This window comes from Echinops telfairi, unplaced genomic scaffold, assembly GCF_000313985.2.
Source record: "Echinops telfairi isolate 266 unplaced genomic scaffold, ASM31398v2 ScPeMD7_7457;HRSCAF=8495, whole genome shotgun sequence".
NCBI lineage: Eukaryota > Metazoa > Chordata > Mammalia > Afrosoricida > Tenrecidae > Echinops > Echinops telfairi.
Window position 1 is genome coordinate 22,634,150 of NW_022111357.1, and position 18,450 is coordinate 22,652,599.

The 18,450-nt window shown below is 56.7% G+C and overlaps 1 protein-coding gene across 1 annotated transcript in view; it reads right to left on the minus strand.

The window, feature by feature from the left end:
- Nucleotides 1-4,995: 4,995 nt before the first annotated feature.
- Nucleotides 4,996-18,450, minus strand: part of EPHA8 (EPH receptor A8) — a 26,088-nt gene continuing 12,633 nt past the window's right edge. Inside the window, exons 3-16 of the mRNA XM_004705367.3 lie at nt 16,674-16,829; nt 15,013-15,348; nt 13,914-14,038; nt 13,675-13,837; nt 12,793-12,886; nt 12,044-12,111; nt 10,787-10,951; nt 10,488-10,673; nt 10,166-10,227; nt 9,350-9,559; nt 8,213-8,362; nt 7,939-8,129; nt 7,300-7,467; nt 4,996-6,937 (exon numbers count right to left, since the gene is read on the minus strand). Coding sequence (XP_004705424.2) covers nt 6,823-6,937; nt 7,300-7,467; nt 7,939-8,129; nt 8,213-8,362; nt 9,350-9,559; nt 10,166-10,227; nt 10,488-10,673; nt 10,787-10,951; nt 12,044-12,111; nt 12,793-12,886; nt 13,675-13,837; nt 13,914-14,038; nt 15,013-15,348; nt 16,674-16,829 — 2,189 coding nt within the window. The 3' untranslated portion in view covers nt 4,996-6,822. The remainder of the gene's footprint in view (nt 6,938-7,299; nt 7,468-7,938; nt 8,130-8,212; nt 8,363-9,349; nt 9,560-10,165; nt 10,228-10,487; nt 10,674-10,786; nt 10,952-12,043; nt 12,112-12,792; nt 12,887-13,674; nt 13,838-13,913; nt 14,039-15,012; nt 15,349-16,673; nt 16,830-18,450) is intronic.

An 18,450-nucleotide genomic window follows, 5' to 3' on the forward strand; every position in this document is an offset into this window, starting at 1 on the left:
CCTTCATTGAGTGGTGGTGTTGCTGAGAATAGATTTAGACATTTCATCATCTTGCTTACCAAAAATAAAGAGGACTTGAAGTACTTGTTAATTAAGGTGGAGGATTATTGCCTTCAGTATGGATTACAACTCAGTATACAGAGTATAAAATACCTTCCCGCCTGCACAAGTAGGCAACATCATGGTAAACAAAGAAAAGATAAAAGTTGCCAGGATCTCATTTTACTTGGATGCACAATCAATGCTTATGGATGCAGCAGTCAAGAATTCCAATGATGAGAGATCACAGAAGATAGGGGTGCTATAGCAAAATGTGATGAAGAAATCAGATGGTACCCAGCTATCAAAAAGAATAGCTCCTGGGGTCTTAAAGGCTCATCTCAAAACAAGCAGCCATCTAAGTGAGGCTCCAGTAAGTCCACACAAAAGAAACACAGGAGCCAGTGTGATCTGAGGATTACAAATAATAAAATCCAGAGGAGGGACTGACATCGGGTCAAATTCTGAACATCCAGTTTGCAGAAGGCTATGGATGACTTTGGGCATGTTGTCGGGAGAGAGCAGTCTCTGGAGAAGGATGTCATGCTTGGGAAAGTGGAGGGGCCATGAAAAGAGGAAGACCCTTGACAAGGTAGATTGGCCCAGTGGCTGCAACAATGGGCTCCAAGTAGGAGCAATGGTGAGGGTGGCACAGGACGGGGCAGTGTTTGGCTCTGTTTGACAGAGTCCCTTTACACTGGGACTTATCTAATGGCATCTAACAACAACAATGACAACGAATAACAGTGGAAGCCCCAAATCCATTTGAAGGGCCCCGTGAGAATTAAGCCTCTGACCATGGTTCAGAGATGTGAATACAGTGAACCCTCGTTTATCGCAGTTAATCGGTTCTAGACCCTACCATGATAAATGAAATTCTGTGAAGTAGGATTCCTTATTTGTAAATCAAATATTTTCGTAGTTAGAGCATAGAGGACATGAAAAAACACCCTTTAGTCACCATTACACTCACAAACAATTACAGTACACTGTACAAAAGCAAAAATGCATCTGATACGTAGCTCCGATACGTAGCGATGCAGACAGAAGCGTGTACAGTATGAGCCAATCAGTGGCAGTAATGACAGAGCATGCGCTGTTACGCAAAAACCGCGATAGAGTGAAGCCGCGGAAGTCGAAGCGCGAAGTGGCGAGGGTTCACTGTAGTCTTGCTACCCAGTAAAGACTGTTGTCAATTCAGTTATGGCTGATAGTTAAGTTAAAATGTAACACTTTATTACTTAATCTCCCTTTTGACCACTTAAAATCTGTTCCAGTTCTTAATATCTTATACTTTTCCATTGAGGCTTTTTCTGTTTTATTTTGTCTCTTGATTTTGTTTTGCATGTTTTTTCTGTACATGAAGCCCAGGATAGGTAAATATATAGAGTCAGTAACTAGATTAATAGCTACCTAGAGACACTATGGGGATGTTGGGGGGAAATGGGTAACTATTAACAATGAGTACAAGAAAGGATAAACTGTTTCTAAAACTGTGGGGATGACAATTTTTCCTAGTATGATTGAACTATTGAATTGTATGATATGTGGATTATATAAATTTCTTAACAGCAGGAACAGCAGCAAGCACTTCCAAATTGTTCTCCAGAGTCATGGTGCCCATTTAGATTCCCACCAGCCATTGATACATATTGCTGTTTCCCCCATACGTTCATCAATACTAGTGTTACAGACTAATTTTTGCCAGATTGGTGTAATACACGCTCATTACTGTTTTAATTTGTATTTCCATGTTTGCTATTAATGTTGAGAATCTCTTTGTGTCTTATTGGCCATTCAAATCTCTTCTTCTGTGATTTATTTGTTTGTATCCTTCATCCAGTTTCCTATTGCTTTTTTTTTTTTGGTATATTGATTTTCAGGGGGTTTTAAAAACAAATCCTCATTTGGCTATTCAGGCTGCAAATATTTTCTCCCAGCTTGAGGCTTTAAGAAATCTCTATTGAAGCATGTGATCTCAAGAAAATAAAGTTGATCGTGTTGTTCCTGTTCGTGGTTTATGAGTGTGTGTGTGTGTGTGTGTGTGTGTGTTTCTTAGTGTCATACGGTTACTTTCCTCTATTTTATTTTCCTTTGGTGTGAAAACTATTTTTTCTTCATTTATATTAATGGCATCACGGAATATTTATCTTTATGAGATTGACTAACTTTACTGAGCATAATGTTCCCCAATTTTGTCCATGTGTGAGGCGTTTCACAAGCACATCATTGTTCTCTAAGGATGTACAATATTCCACTGTGTGATGTCCCAGAGTTTGTTGATCCACCCTCTGCAGACATAGATGGGGGTTTTGATTGTTTCCACATTTTTCCCTATTGTCGAAAAGACTGCAACAAACATAGGTGTGCATAAGTCTGTTTGTGTGTTGTTCTTTATTTCTTTAGGGTACATATCAAATGGCGAGGTTGCAGGATCATGCGGTATTTGTATCTGCATTTGTTCAAGGCAGCACCATGCTGATTGCCATGGTGGGGGCACAATTCTGTAATCCCACAAGGAATGCATGAACGTTCCAGTCTCTCCACATCCTCCCCTTTCCCCCCAGTTTTGCTAAGTGTCTGTGTGGAGTGGTATCTCACTGTTGTTTTAACTTATTTCTCTTACAGCAAATGAACGCAAGCCATTCTTAGTATGATTGCTGGCTGCCTCCCTGTTTTGTGTTTTAAAGGTATAGTGTTTTCCTTTTATCTTGTGAGTGGTACGAACAGGGATGGAAGATTGATTTTTTATCATGGGGAGGGAGGGAGGGGAGTATTCAATTGTCCCTACATTACCCATCAACCAGATCAGGGGTCTGCAAAGTTTTGAAACAGAAGAGCCAATCCTGTCCCTCGCAACAATTTAAAAAACATTCAAGAGCCATAAATACATTCTTTACACCATTATCTGAAATAATATCCTGAATTTTTTTCAACTTGACTTCAGAGCCCCACATATATGACTCTCGAAACGGTTTGCCGACTCCTGGCCTAGACCATGCTTCACGGCCCGCACACATTTGGCTCTGGCTCTAGACATTGTTCTCTGTTCTTCAGACCACTGCAAACCATTTCATGATCAGAACGTCACAGGCATTATGCCAGGGCAGGTGCCGCTTCCTCCCTCTTTCTTATCCTCCTCTTTCTTCTTCAAATGCTCTTGGTTTCCTGGCCTCTTTATTACTCCACACACATCTCAGGAGGTAGCAAGTTTCGGGGGAAACCCTGTTGTCATCTTCACTAGGAAGAAAGCATACAGGTTACGTGGGCGGGGGGACAGCTAACTTTAATGATTCAGACTCCCCTCCCCTGATGATGGCTGGTTTCTCCTCTGTCTGGGGTTATTCTCTGCAGCCCCGGCCTCGGGCCCTGTCCACACAGTGAACTTGTAAACCCTTCCCATTCTTCAGCGCTCGTTGGAAGTGCTCCCCACTCCAGGAAGCCACTGGTGATGGCCCTAGTCTGCCCTTCACGCTCTCCTCTGCTCTTCCTGACTTTCTCTAGCCCGTCTGTGTCCTAGGTCCTGGGTGGAGCACAGTGGAGCTGGCTGCGGGAGTCTCTCCTGGATGTTCGCAACTCTCATCTCATCTCTAACCTTCCGGAGGGGAGGGCCTGCATCTCCGCTGGCACCCAGCTCGTAGGAGGCATTTGGTGGGATCTAGTGAATGACTGCTCTTCAAGGGAAGAGACTACTTTTTAAGCTCACTGGCTCCTCTTCACAGGAGACACTTGATCCCCCGTGACACGGATTCCAAGCGAAACACACCTGACCTGAGAATCAGGCAGAGCTAGCTTGCCAGGGAGGGAGGGTGGGGAAGGGAGGGGAAAAAATGAGCTGATATCAAGGGCTCAAGTAGAAAGAAAATGCTTTGAAAATGGCAATAAGTGTACAAATGTGCTTGACACAATGGATGTATGTATGGGTTGTGGTAAGAGCTGTACTAGCCCCCAATAAAATGATTTTTTTTTAAAAGAATTTATGTCCCTCACAACATGTGCTCAAATCCTAATGCTCTCCATATGATCCTGTTCGGTCATGGGGGGGTGGAGTGGGAGGGTTCTTTTATGTTAATTAGATCATGCCAAAGTAGGATGGGCCCCAAAGCTAAGCACTTCTGAGCTATAATGGTTCCTTGGGGGTGTGACAAGGGAGGAGGTTGGGGGGAAATGGGGAGCTAACAGTGATGAGTACAAGAGGAAAGACAATGTTCTAAAACTGTGGTGATGATTGTACAACTCTCCCTGATGTGACTGGACTATTGAATTGTATGGCATGTGAAGTAGAAGCCAATAAAGCTGCTTTTGTTTGTTTCTAAAGAAGTGCAGAGCAGAAGCACGCCCCTCTTGGGGCCTCGGCCCCCTCGTGGCACGGGAGGGTGGAGAACGGAGGCAGACAGTGGGGGCCAGGGTTGGGCAGTGGGGGTGGGGTGACAGAGGGATGGCCACACAGAGTGACGATGAGAGGGACAGGTAGTGCAGACAGGTCTGCCTGCAAGTCCAGGCCTGCCAAAGAGGGGGGCTGTTCCTAGAAGCTGAAGTCAACAAGGAGGGCCTCCCCCCCACACACACTTAGTGCCAGGAGCTGGATCTAGACTTCGGGCCTCCTCAATGGTATGAAAATCCGTCTCTCTTCGTTAAAAGCACTTGGCAAACCCTGGGGGCTCACTCCTTAAGACACTGCACTGCTAGAGGTGCCAGCCACGCCACAGGAGAGAGGTGTGGCAGGCCGGTCCTGGGGCGCTTACAGCCTTGGGAACTCGAGGGGCAGTTCCACTCAGAATCGGAATCAACAGCACCGGAGCTGGGGTGGGCCAAGCCACCTGCCCTGCCCTGTGGCCTTCCTGTTGCCGCAGCACGAAACAGCAGAGAGGCGCACAGTAGGCGTTCTGCTTCAGGGTGCACTTTCCCTCCCAGGTCTCCTGAGATCGCAGATGAAAGAAGGTCGAGGACACAGGCAAAGATGAGGCAGACTTTATTCTCGTTGTGGGCAAGTTCGAGACTCAGGACGGAGCCACAGAGAGACAGATCCCTGGGACCCCGAGAGGACCTCATGTGGGGGAGGGGGAGGTGCCAAGCCCCCCCCCCTCTGTGACCCCTGAAGGTGAGGATCCAGAGCCCAGGAACCAGATGAGAATGGGGTGGAGGGGAGACAAGGCCCCCCCCACATTGAGTCCTGACCATGTTTCCGACTTCCATAGGAAGGAAGAACAACCCGGCTATATAGTAATATAATATATAGAGGTGCAGAGAGCTGGCCACGGCACCTGGGCGGGGCTGAGGTTCCCCAAATTATTGCAAGAGGGAGAGGGGGCTCAGTGCTGGTGGCTCCTCGGGACAGCTGTACTGGCTACTGGGGAGGGGTGGCCATGGGCTGGGGGCTGGGCCTGCGTCTCCCTCTGGGGCTGGCGGCAGGCACAGGGCATCCTGCCAGGTGGGGGTCCTTGCGCCCTGCCCGCCGAATGTCCCCCTGGGATGAGGCTTTCTCACCCAGGGTGGCGAATGTGCTTTGAAGACCATTTTTGCATTGTCAGGAGTGAGGAAAAAACTCTGACGTGGTAGAAAAACGCTTATTTACATACCCTGGAGGGCCATGGGTGGTAGGGGGGTAGGTTTCAGGCTCTAAGAGGGGAAGGGGCTTCCTAAGCCCCTGCCCACCTTCAGCTGTCCACATGGGTATGGTGTGGCGGGGGAGGGTGGGGGGAGAAGCCTGGGCTAGAAGCAGGAGGCCTGGGCACTGAGATGGAGGTGCTGTGTGACCTTGGACAAGGCACACCTCCGGCTCCCCACTCAGTGAACTGGGGCTGCAGAGGCTGGGAGCTCGTGGTCCCTGATGCTGATCATGGGGCAGAGGAGCAGGCCAGGACTGGGAAGTGGAGGGGGCAGCAGAGGGACATCCAAGGGAGGAGCCTTGGGGGGTGGGGGGCATCAGAGACAAAAGCCTCTGGGGGCCCTAAGAAGGGGTGCAGTTGGGACCCCGGGCCCTGGACAGGCAGCCAGGTCCAGCCAAGGGGTCTCCTGGGCTCTGCAGGGATGCCCACCCAAGTGGGGCTGGTTCCAAACCCTGTTTTCCTGTTGAAGCAGCGAGGCTGCAGGTGGTCCCCCAGCTGGAGGGAGGGCCTGGACCTGAGATACCACCGGACAGGCTGGCCCGGGCAGGGAGACAGGCAGGCCTGGTGCTGGTGCCGTTCAGAAGTGGCAGCTGCCTTGCCTCCAGGCAAGGAGAGAGCTGGGCAGGACCTCTCCCCAGTCCCCTGGGAGGTGGGAACTGGGCTCATGAGGATGGCAGTGTCCCTCTGAGCTGCCTCTCACACGCCTGTGACCTGACACGTCACCCACATCATGCACATGTGCCCCAGCCTCAGTGGATAAGGACATGCATCAGAACATGCAGCCACCCACCCGGGGGCCTGACACACACACACACACACACACACACACACACACACACACGAGCGAGAATACCCCAGAGCACTTGTGTGATGTTGCCATCTGTTTGTCTGTCTGTCTCTCTCTCACACATAGGTGAGCCCAGTGGTGTGCAGGCCCTGCTCGGGGAAGGGAGAGCCCTCTGCCCCAGGGAGGTGGGGGTCCTGGTCCTGAAGGGCATGGCTGACCTCGGTCACTGCAGCTACTCTTCTGAGTCCTGGTGCCTGGGGGGATGGCAGCCAGGGAGTGGGGGGGGGAGGCCTGGGGACACCCTGACTGCTGTTCGACCTGCAAGTCTATTGATGGCGACGGTGACCTGGGCTGGCTGGGTCGCTGCCCAGGCTCCGAGACCGAGGCTCAGAGGTGCCGGTGGGGCCCCTGGGTGCTGCTCATCTGGGCCCTCATGGTCTGGATGCTGCCCAAGATCTTCCTCTGGTGGCCCATGAGGGTGATGCCCAGCGCACGCACGTCCCTGTGAAAGCAGCACATGTGCGCCCACTCCCGGGGCTGCCAACCCCCGTAGCTCCCTGCTCTCCACCCCGCCCATCCCCCCATCACTAGCCCCGCCCCTCACCAGCCCCTACCCCCAGTACTAGCCACCCGGATTACCAGCCTCCCCATGCCACCAACACCCCCATCACCAGCTCCTCCTCATCACCAGCCCATGCCCTAATAACAAGCCCCACCCATCACTAGCCCCCATCCTACCGACCCCTCCCCCATCAGCAGCCACCACCCCCCATCACCAGTCCCTGGTTCTGATCACCAGTTTCCTCCCCCCAGTCATCAGCCCCCACCCTTGATGACCAGCGCCCCCCTCAGCAGCCCACTCACTGAGCATTCATGCGCAGCACCATGCCCAGGGAGGAGTAGCCACCAGCAGCGAAGTGGTCACGGTAGCGGCCCATGCGGATGGAGTCCAGCCAGTCCCCAACGGTGAGGTCCCCGCCGCCACCCCCACGGAGGTCAAAGCAACTTCGGGCAAAGGCAGGGGGTGGGCACCTGAGACAGAGAGGCCCTTGGTAAGTGGTGTGGCAGGGCCTCTGTCTTCCTTGGGGACCCTGGTACTAGCCACTCTCAGTTTCAATCCAGATGGGGCAGATGGAGAACTAGAGGCCAGCTGGGAAGCAGAGAGCTGAGGAGGGACTCAGGTTGAGCGGAGATCTAAGGCCCTGGCTGGACCGAGGGACGAGGTCTGTGCTGGGTTGAGAGCCGTGGGCCTGGTCTGGCTGAGGATGGGGAGTGGGTGGGGGTGGGGGGGTCTGGGCTGGCTGAGGTCAGAGGCCGGGGCTGGCTGAGTGTCTGGAGAGCAGACATGAGATTTGTATTTACAGCAGTGCCCAGAGGCTGTTTGTCCTCGTGGAAGCACTTGGCCTATAAAAGCTGTTGCTATCACTGCAGATCCGCCAGGGCTCAGGACTGAATTCAGGTCCTGCCTGGTGTCTGGGCGGGAGCCGGGGTTACAGCAGGCACCTGCTGACAGTGGCCGTGACCCTGAGACTCTCGGGGCTCCGGATCAGCGCATCCAGGACACTGACGATCTGGGGGAATCGAGGGCGCTGCACCCGGTCCTTGTGCCAACAGTCAAGCATGAGCTGGTGCAGGGCGCGGGGGCAGCCCATGGGTGCAGGCAGGCGGTACCCCTCCTCCACAGAGCTGATGACCTGGGCAGAGACAAGTATCGGGCTGGGGTCTCCTCTTTACCCCATAGCCCCAAGCCCCCTGCTCAGAGAGGACCAGCACTCACGTCCCAGTTGGTCATGTTCCAGTAGGGCCTCTCCCCGTAGGCCAGCACCTCCCACATGACCACGCCAAAGCTCCACACGTCACTGGCCCAGGAGAAGGTCCGGAAGGCGATGGCCTCGGGCGCCGTCCAGCGGATGGGGATCTTCCCTCCCTGCAACGACAGGCGCAGCTGGTGAGAGGCTGCCTCAGGCCCATGCGGGTGGATCTGGGCCAGGGCCGTCTCCTGTCTGTCAGAGGACTGAGTGCTGGACACCTGTGTCCCGGGCTGGGGAACTCAGAGTCCCATTAGGGGAGGCAGCCTGGCCTCCCAGGAGTCCCTGTCTGGTGGGAGAAACTGGTTCACAGGGGTGAAGACAGAATGAAAGGTGTGCTGGGTGCCAGGCACACAGTAGGTGCTCAATAAACTGAAGCCAACAGTGAGGGCTAATTAGACCACGGGCTCAGGATTTTCTAACTCTTGCTCCCTTTTGTGTCCTGTCCCGAAGAGAAACCACCCTTAGTTCTCCCAGGAGAGAGCTCTGCAGGGAAGCTAGGCAGGGTGGTGCCCAGGGCAGCTCTGAATGTCTCTCTGGCCATCCCTGTGGAGGGGGCCCAATCGTGGCCACTTCCTGAGTGGGTCAGAGCAGAACTAAGCTCGCAGGGTTTTCCAAAGTCAATGGCCAGGCCTTTCTTCCATGGTGCCTCTGAGTGGACTCAAACCACCAGTTTCCCAGTTAGCAGCCCAGCATACGAGTCATTCACCCACCCAGGGGCTCTGGATGGTCCAAATCACCATCAAACACGTCTGGAAGCAACTGGTCATTGGTGGGACTTTGGTGGGGCAGTTGTGGCCCTTGGTGGGTCATTAGCGAGACAGCTGTGGCCTGTGTCATTCAGAAAGATGCTGCTTTCCAGAGGGCACAAGTGAGGGAGCCCCAGCGTGGCGACCAGTCCCAGCCACCGGGTGACATTGTTCCCATTTCCCAGAGGGGAACTGATGTACAGAAAAGAGATAGGACTTGCCTCATGTCGAAAGCCACCCTAGGTATTTGTTTATGTATGGGAGAATCGTCTGGTCCAGGGTGGGGGCACCCTCCAGGCTCTCGGCCACCTTACCCCAGCCATAGCCTTGAAGAAGGGTGTGTGGTGAAGGACTCACCGAGGTGGTGTAGGCGGCATCAGGGTCATCCTCCAGCACCCGGGACAGCCCAAAGTCAGACACCTTGCAGACCAGGTTGCCATCGACCAGGACGTTGCGGGCGGCCAGGTCGCGGTGAACATAGCCCAGGTCCGAGAGGTAGCGCATGCCGGCGCCCACGCCTCTTAGCATGCCCACCAGCTGCATGATGGTGAGCTGCCCATCGTGAGTCTGCAGAGGGACACAGCTTGAGTTCCAGCGGGGACGGGAAGCCTTCCCATCTGAACAGCCCTTCGGAGCTGAGCCGGCCTTGGCGAGGTCTCTGGGTGGTGCATGTAGTTATGTTCTTACTTAAGTGGCCAGAAGGTGAGTGCTTTGAACCTGCCCAGAGGTGCGTGCCTTGAGAGCGACCCTGGGGATCTGCTTCCCAGAGGTCGCGGCCTGGGAACCCCAAGGCACTGCTGTGTGTTGGAATGAATGTGATGGCCACCAAGAACAGCCTTCACTACTGAAGAAGCCTTGGGCGGGTCCGGTCCTGTGCACCCTCCCAGCAACTGTGGCAGCTAGACCACGCCCAGAGAGGTTAAGTCACGTGCCTAAGAGTGCCCAGCAAGTCAGCGGCACTCCTGCCAGGCCTGAGCCTGCCGGGCAGGACCCCTGGAGCAGAGGGGCGCTCCTAGGGTGGGGTGGGCTGCCAGGCGGGCTGCTCGCCTGACCTTTCATAGCCCCTCTCTCCCTTGCCTCCCCCTGCCCCAGGTCCGCTAGGTGCCAGCTCTCCGGGTAGAGGACCCTCCGTTGTCCTTGCCACCTGTGAGGAAGGTGGGGTGGGACACGCACCCTTAGGAAGGCGTCCAGAGAACCATTCTCCAGGTACTCAGTCACGATCATTGCCAGGCGGCCTGGAAGGGTGGGAAGGGGAGAGTGTGGCTCTTGGTGGGGAGATCAAGGCTGCTGATTTCAGGAACAGCCCGTCCCATAAGCCTCCAGGAGCTAAGTGAGCACGGAGGGTCCCAGGGCCAGTCTAGGACTCCCACTGGTGTACTGGTGTCACCTCCCCCTGACCCCCAAAATGTCAGGGGACTTGAGCTAAGGGGGCATATCAGGCTTGGCAGGGGCACATCAGGACACCCAGCCCTATCCTGGGCAGAAGGGCACCTACCACGGGTGACGACACCCTCCAGGCGGATGATGTTGGGGTGGTCGAACTGGCCCATGATGGATGCCTCACTCAGGAAGTCCCGCCGCTGTCGCTCCGTGTAGCCAGCTTTGAGGGCCTTTATGGCCACCGGCATGTCCCGCTGCCCTGGCACCCGCAGCCGCCCATAGCAGACTTCCCCAGATTCTCCTGCAGACACGAGTGGGGCAGATGGGGCGAGCTGTGCCACCAGTCCCCACTGTGCCCCGAGTGTGTGTCCCCCCAGTCCTGCAGCCTAGCCGGGTCCCACAGCCCCCACTCACCAGAGCCAATGATTTTCTCTATGTGGATCCTGGAGGCCTCGATCTCCCGGGTGAAGCCACGGCCGGCCCGGCCCGGCTCCTCGTAGGTGTGGGGTTCTGCATAGAACTGGGGCTCCGGGAACTTCCCCGGGGGGTGGTGTAGGGGCAGGAAGACAGGTGGGGGCGCTGAGGGGACAGGGGAGGAGAAGGGCCCTCAGCAGGGTCCAGTGAGGCCCTTCCCTCCCAGTTTCCCTGGGCCTGAGGGCTGTCTGGGAATCTCAGGTCTGGAGGCAACCAGAAGGCCCTCAATAATCACACTCCAGGTGACAGCTGCACGTCAATGTCACGTTCTGGGACGCTATAGGGCTTCAGTCTCCAGTCGTTTCTGATAAAGCACGTCCATTTCTAGGGTCACTTCTAGAGTCCTGAATACTTTTCCAAAACTAACAGAACTTGTCCATGAATTTTTATCCACACACATCCTAGGTTTAGTCCGAGGCACTCCTGACGGCACACACCTGATGGCTAGCTCTTTCTTTCTGTCCTAGAGAAGCAGTGAAGTTCACCCTCTGCAGAAGCTGAACCAAGAGATGCCAGCCTCGTGGACCCCGGGAATGGCAGAGGGTGGAGTCAGGTACTAAATAACGAACTGAATGGATTTTGAAATTACTCTAGAAGGTTGGGTTCGGATGGATTCGGAGGTGCCGTTCAGGCCCAGTAGGCAGAAACAGCATGATTACGTAATACGAGGGTCTACCCTGGCACCCAAGAACCCTGGCGGTGCAGCAACGAGGCGCTCAGTGGCTAACGGAGAGGTCAGCAGTTCAAACCCACCAGCCATTCTGCAGGAGGGCACTGGGGCAGTCCCCTTCCAAGGGCATGCCTTGGGAACCCTGTGGGCAGCTCTGCTCTGAGTCAAAAGGGCTGGATGACAACAGGGACGGACCATGGGCACAGGAGTGGGGCATGGAAGTATGTCTGCCTCCTGTGTCTTGTCTTCTAAGGTCTCTACAAGGTCATGAAGAGTCTCTTGTCCAAGTGTATGCCCCCTCCTGACCCTGCACATTTGGGGCATGTGTGCACCCGAGGAACCAAGCACCTGTGAAACTCAGAGAGCAAAGCAGCCCTGTACCCTGGGGTCTTGGGGTTCTCTCACACCCTACCGTCTGCCTCCAGGGCTTGGCTTTCTCTGTGGGCACTTTTCTCTCTGCCCACCTGTGCCACCCTCAGAATAGGCATAGGGTCACCCCCACCGCAACCCCCTCTCTGCAGACTCACCCTGCCCATTCTGGTAATGCATCTTTTCCTCGTCCGAGTCCTGGAAAGCCTTGCTGTAACCGCAGTGCCTGTGGAGAGGGTCAGGGCCCTGCCTGAGGCCAGCCCGGCCCCCGCCCCCCTCGGGACCAGCCTGGCCCCATCTCTCCACTTGCCTTCCCAGCCACCCCAGCCCTTGTCCCGGGAACCCAGGAAGTCTGCAGATGGAGTGTTGTCTCTTAGGTGCTCCATCCCGCGGCCCGAGGCCATGGTGACATTGACAGAACACTTCATAGTTTACGAAGTCCTGTCAAGTCCACCTGACCCCCCCAGCCTGCAGCATCGGTAGGTAGGCTCATTCTACAGGACCGTGGAGAGGAGGGATGGGGGAGGGGAGGCTTCTGATGCCAACCCCGCAGTGTGCCCTGGGCCTCCATTTCCCCATCTATTGGATAAGCCAGCCCTGGCCATTCTATCTGGATCTCAAGCCTGCAGTGAGCAGATGGTCGCACCTCCACCCCACTCGGGAATGGGGTGGGAGAAGGGACGGTGACCCAGAGTCTTCGGTTTACACAGACCTGGTTCAGGTCTTGGTTCTGACCTCTATCTGCTGCTGTGTGACCTTGGAAAGGGACCTAACCTTTCTAATCCCTAGTTAATTTGACTACAAAAGGAGGCCCACACCTCAAGCCTGACGTGGGTGGGGCCTCTGTGAGGGAGCCCAGCCCCAGGGCAGGGACCACCAGCAGGTGGGAGCAGCGAGGAGCACCCACCGCTTCTTGCAGACGAGCAGGAGCAGAAGCACCACCAGGCCTGTGATGAGCGTCAGGCAGATCCAGACGATGGTCCGCGTGTCGTAACGGGGCCCTGCCAGGAAAGAAGACCCTCAAGCCCCTGCAGCTGCCTTCCCAGCCCAGAGCCGAAGCAGGGCACAGGACCCCCCTTCCCGGTCCCAATGTCCCTTCCCTTGCAAGATCCTGCTGCCCCAGGCTTGGAAGCTCTGGTGACACCACGTCCTGGGACTCAGCCAGGAGGAGAGTCATTTAAACAGAGCCTCCGTTTTCTCATCTGTGGGTGAGTCTAAACATCCCCAGAGTGTGGCTCAGGGTAATTTAACCCTAGCGCTAGCTCCGTTGACCTGGGAGAAAGGAGGCTGACGCCCCTGTAAAGATGTGCAGGCTCACAATCCCTGTAAGGTTGGCTATGCACTGGAATCAACTTGCTGACAGTGTGTCCTAGGGTGTGCCCCAGAGGGTGGGCTTGGGAACATGCTGGGGGAGGAGCCTGGACTGGGCTCCCAAGCTGACCAGCCTCCCGTCTTACTCTGCTGGGTGGCCTGGGGCCAATCACAGCTCTGGGCTTCATTTTCCTCACCTGTAAATGAGGGTGTGGCCCGTACCAAGTCCTTACAGGGATTGCAAGATGAAATAAAGGTCTGGGGCATTCTAACAAAGGTGCCCCACAAATGCCAGGGGGTCGGGGTGTCCTGGCAGGGAAAGTTCCCTCGTGAGCCTCAGGTCTGTCCACCTGTACCGAAAGGCAGTAACCGCCCACCTCGCAGGATGAAGGGAACCCGCTGGCGCTCAGTACCTGGACCAACTCCGGAGCCCCATTCGGCCCCGCCCTCGCCCCCCACCCCGCCCCTCTGCACTCACGGGGTTTCCCCGTCTCCACCTCCATGGCCTGGCTGAAGCGGCCGCAGCCCGCGGAGGTGCGGGCTCGGACCTGGAACACGTAACGGGTGCCCGGCTTGAGGCCTGAGACGGTGGCCCTGGTGGTGACGGCCTTGAGGGTGGAGTAGCTCTGCATCTCCTTGTCCTGCCGGGGAGGGGCCGTCAGCCAGACCCAGGCCCCGCCTCCGGCCCTCCCCTCCCCTCCCCTCCCGGTCCAGTACCTTCTCGTAGTACTTGATCTCATACTCAAGGATGATGCCATTGGGCTGCTCTGGCTCCTGCCACAGCAGCGAGACGCTGGTCTGGCCGGCGCGCTCCTGGCGGATCACCACCACAGGGGAAGGCGCTGGGAGGGCAAGGGGGCGGCCCGGTCAGGCGGGGGGGAGGGGCGAGCACCGGCAGGCCCCTCCCACCCAGGCACCCAGGCTCCCAGGCTCTGCCAAGGGCCGGTGGTCTGGGGCAGGCTCATCTCCGTGAGGGTCATTTCGTCCAGGCAAAGTGTCCGCCACCTGGGCCAATGCGTGGGAACAGCTGCCTGCCTGGTCTGGGCTGATGGGGTCGGCGACCTCAGTGAGGCCTGACTGCCCCAGTGTCCCCTGCCTCCTCTCCAGCCAGGCTTGTACACTGGGAAAAGCCTGCTGGGACCCCCACCAGTCCTTCCTGTCTCCCCCCAGATCATGCTGCATGTGGGCCAGGAGCTCAGAAAAGCCTGAGTGGGAGGGAAGAGAGGAAGGGGAGAAGGAGGGAAGGGATCCTCAGGGTTGGAGGGCTGAGGTCAAGGTTCCACCGGCCCATGCACCTCAAGCCCAGCCACCCGCATCTGCTGGAGAGACTGTGTGGCTCTGATGCCCACCAGGTTCCAGGGACACTTCTCCACTGAGAGTCTAGGGAAATGGCCTGGCATCTGCTTCCCACGCCAGCCTGTACTGGAAGGAACCACGGGCTCTGTAGGGAGGGACATACTGCTCGGGGCCAGGACAGTGCTGGGGGTTCTTGTTTCATGCCCACCCAACCCACGGGTGGTCCTGGAGACAGTGGGTGAGGGCCGCAGTGGATTGTAGGATGAGTGAGCATGCTCAGCGGCTGAAGCTGGGGGGCGGGGGTGGGTGGTGGGTGGAGTGTTTGAAAGCAAGAGGCACAGAGAGGGAATGTGCAAGAACCCTGGTCCTGTGCCCAGCATGCTAGCCTGTCCATGCTCGCTGCAGCCACACTGAAAGGCCTCCACTGAAGCATCCTGGAGAGGAGGGCAGGCCAGAGAAAGGGAGGGTCTGGATTCTGGGGCCTGGGGGATGTGGGTGAGGACGGAGAGTCTCCGCCTACCTGCCTGGTTCGTGGTGATGTTGACCACGGCGGCCCGGTGGGGCTCCGGGCTCAGGTTGGACACACCATTGACTGCCTCAATCCAGAAGGAGTAGTTCATGTGGGCCAGCAGGTTGGCTACCAGCAGGCTGGCCTGCACCAGGCTGGTCTGCTGGGGCACAAAGCGGGTGCCGCCTCCGCAGGCCTCGCAGTGGTCCAGTGCCCAGGGGCAGCGGCGGCACACAGCATTGTAGGTAATGTCACTGCGGCCGCCGGGGTCCAGTGGGGGGGCCCACTCGAGGGTCACTGAAGTGCCGTTCACGCTGGAGATCAGATTCATCGGGGCTGAGGGCGGCCCTGGGAGCAGGGTACAGAGAGCTTCAATGGTGGTGGGGGTGGGGACTGAATTTGGGCTGGCCCAGTCCCTTCACACACACACACACACACACACACACACACACACACACACGCCCCATCAGTTTGGGGAATGCCAGGAAGGGCTGTGTCTCCTTCCTCACAGCTGGGATAAGGTCTTGATGATTGTGTCCTCTGGGAACTTCTCTGCGGGCAGAGGCTACGTCTCCACCATCAGACCAGGCCTGCATCCTCCATGTCTGGGGACCCATGCCATCCAGCAGGACCTCAGGGACCCCAGAAGCCAGAGGCTGTGCATCCCCAAGTCTAGACCAGGGATGAAGCCCCCAGCCCAGGCAGGTGGCAGCCACCTGGGTGACACGGCTCAGTCATCCGTGTCTTATAGCCCATCCCTCACCCTCTCTGCAGGCACATGCCACATGCCACTGAGCACACACCAGGGGGCAAGATGGGGGTCCTGGGAAGCTGCTCGTATGCTCCATCCAAGTGCCCCCATCAAGGGGCATGAGCCTAAGTCTGGAAGCACTTTGGAGGCTTTGGAGAGAGGGGGCTACAGGTCAGGGTGAGAGGTCTGGGATAGGCCCCAAGAGGACATAAATTTCTGAACTCTCCTAATCCCATATGGGGATCATAAGCGCCTGGGATCGGGAAATCTGGGACTCAGAAAGACTCTTGGGACCTTGAGGGAAAGGACGCTCAGACGCTGGGGGTACAAACGGGAGACGCACACTCAGACTCAGGCACACCAGCACCGCTGTCAGGAGCAGCTGTCACGCGACAGCTGCAGGCATCCCAGACACGCACACACAACCAGCCATTCACCTGTGATCCTACAGGCAGGCACCTGCTGCAGCACCCACACTTACAAGTGCTCCCTTGGTCTGCAGCCCTGACGTGCGCATCGGGGATGACAATGACTTGGGGAGGGGTTTCTCCTGACTTCCCCCACCCAGCATCAGTGCAAGCCACAGGTGCGTCTAGAGATGACCAGAACTGCCCAGTGCCAGAAAGGGCATGTGTCCACCAGCTCTTGTCTGCCCTCAGAAGCAGAGGGGGTGGCAGGAGGGGTGTGTTTGGAATGGAGGAAAGATATGGTAGGTGACACATGACAAGAGGCTGGGTGCCCAGAGAGGTCAAGGCAACTGTTGAAAGGCCAGAGTCACCCCACCCCCACCCCAACAGGCTGGTCCAGCCTCACCCACAGAGAATTGGCTCCCGGCCGTGAGGTCCAGGTTTGGGGCCCTGTTCCGGTGTGGGCCTGGTCTAGTTCTGGTCTGGTAGGGGCTCCTGGACCTGGCAGTACTCACGAGTGCAGGCGGAGGACGGCGGGTCCAGGGCTGCACGGTAGTAGCTGAGGTCACAGCGGCAGGCCTGGGCTGCAGGGGCTGCGGAGTGGCTGTGGGGGGGACAGCGGGCGCACAGCTGGTCCCCAGGAGCTGACTTGTAGAAGCCCAGCTCACAGGCTGCGGAGGAGAAGGCATCTGCAGGTGAGCCGGGCCACCTGGCGGGCCTGGCAACAGCTCCCACGGACCCAGGGCTTCGTGGCAAATCCCCGCAAGGCACAGGAAGGCAGGCCTTCAGCATCACCCTGACCTGCCTACCCCTCCTTTGAGGCACAGAAGGGTAGCACAGCAAGTCGGGGCAGCGCAGGGGGCGTGGAGACTCTGGGCACCTGAATCCAGCCGTGTATCTGCACACGGAGGAAGTGCCCCTCCAAGTTTCCCAGAATTCCCTCGCCCTCTCCACCTTGGGCAGGTAGGAGGAGAGCTGAGAACCCAAGGAATGTGTAGTGGCCAGGACATGAGAGGTAGGTGACAGAAGAGCACTAGGTGCGGGGAGACCTGCAGGTGGCAGTTGGGGGTGTCACTGGACCACTTGTGTCACAACATAGATTCCCGGCCCCCTGAGTTGAGGCTGAGATCTGGGAACCTGTGTTTTACAAGCTCCCCCTCCCAGATCCAGATGGCTACCTGTTACTGTGTCTGGGACTGCTTTGTCTCGCATCTGGCCCTCCTCCTCCCACCTCTGCCACCTCCAAACCAAAACCAAACTCACAGCTAGTGACTCATCACGACCCGTGGGACAGGGCAGAACTGCCCATGTGTTTTCCCAGGATGTCACTCTTTATGGGAGTAGAAAGCCCCGTCTCTCTCCCGAGAAACACTTGGTGGTTTCGAACTGCCAGCCTTGCAGATCACAACCCAATGTGTAGTCACTCAACTCCAGAGGGGTCACCTGTCTCCAGCCCCACCCCGGCCAGTCCCAGCCTGCGGCTAGTGTGGACGGCGCCGTCTGTGTGCCAGGCACTGTTCAAGGCCCTGGTGGCTGGGTGTCCAGGAAGAACTGATGTTTACAGGAGACCACGGTGAAGCCTGTGATGGCTTCTACGAGGGAGATCAGCGGATGATGTGGCCAAGGCTGGGGGGTGGGAGGGCCACTTTCAAGGGCACAGTTGAGCTGCGGCATGTGGAGGGCAGACACACTCCAGGCTGAGAGACTCTCTGCAATGTACCCTTGGTGCTCCCCAGGGAAAGAGCCACAAAGCCTGGCATTCAGAGGCCTCCCTGCAAGACACAATCCCTGTGGCACCTCACATCCCATCCTCAAGCCAAGCTGCACTGGCCAGTCTGCCCACCTCCCCAGCTGCATCCGCCTTTGTACACCCACACCAGGCCTCTGCCACGGGGTGCCTGCTCGGCTTTGTCTGCCCGTCAGCCTCCTCCTTCACAATCCATTTCCACCATCTTTCCCAGGAAGCTTTCCTGGACATCTCTACATGTACGCACACTCACACACACACAGATAGCGGTGGCCCCCACGTCCAGCACCCCCTCCCTGTCTTACCCTCTGTAACACCGTGGTTGGGCTTATGGGTCTGTGCCTGCCTCTGTGCAAGACAGGCAGACCTTTGGGTGTGGGTCTCTAAATAAGGGCTGCGATGATCAAGCCCACCGCCAACTCCTCCCCAAACTCCAAACTCGCCACCTCGCTGCCATCGAGTCGATTCCAACTCATAGAAACCCTATGGATTAGGGTAGCAGAAGGACATTGGGCCTCCACTCAAGTACTCCTTCAACACAAGAA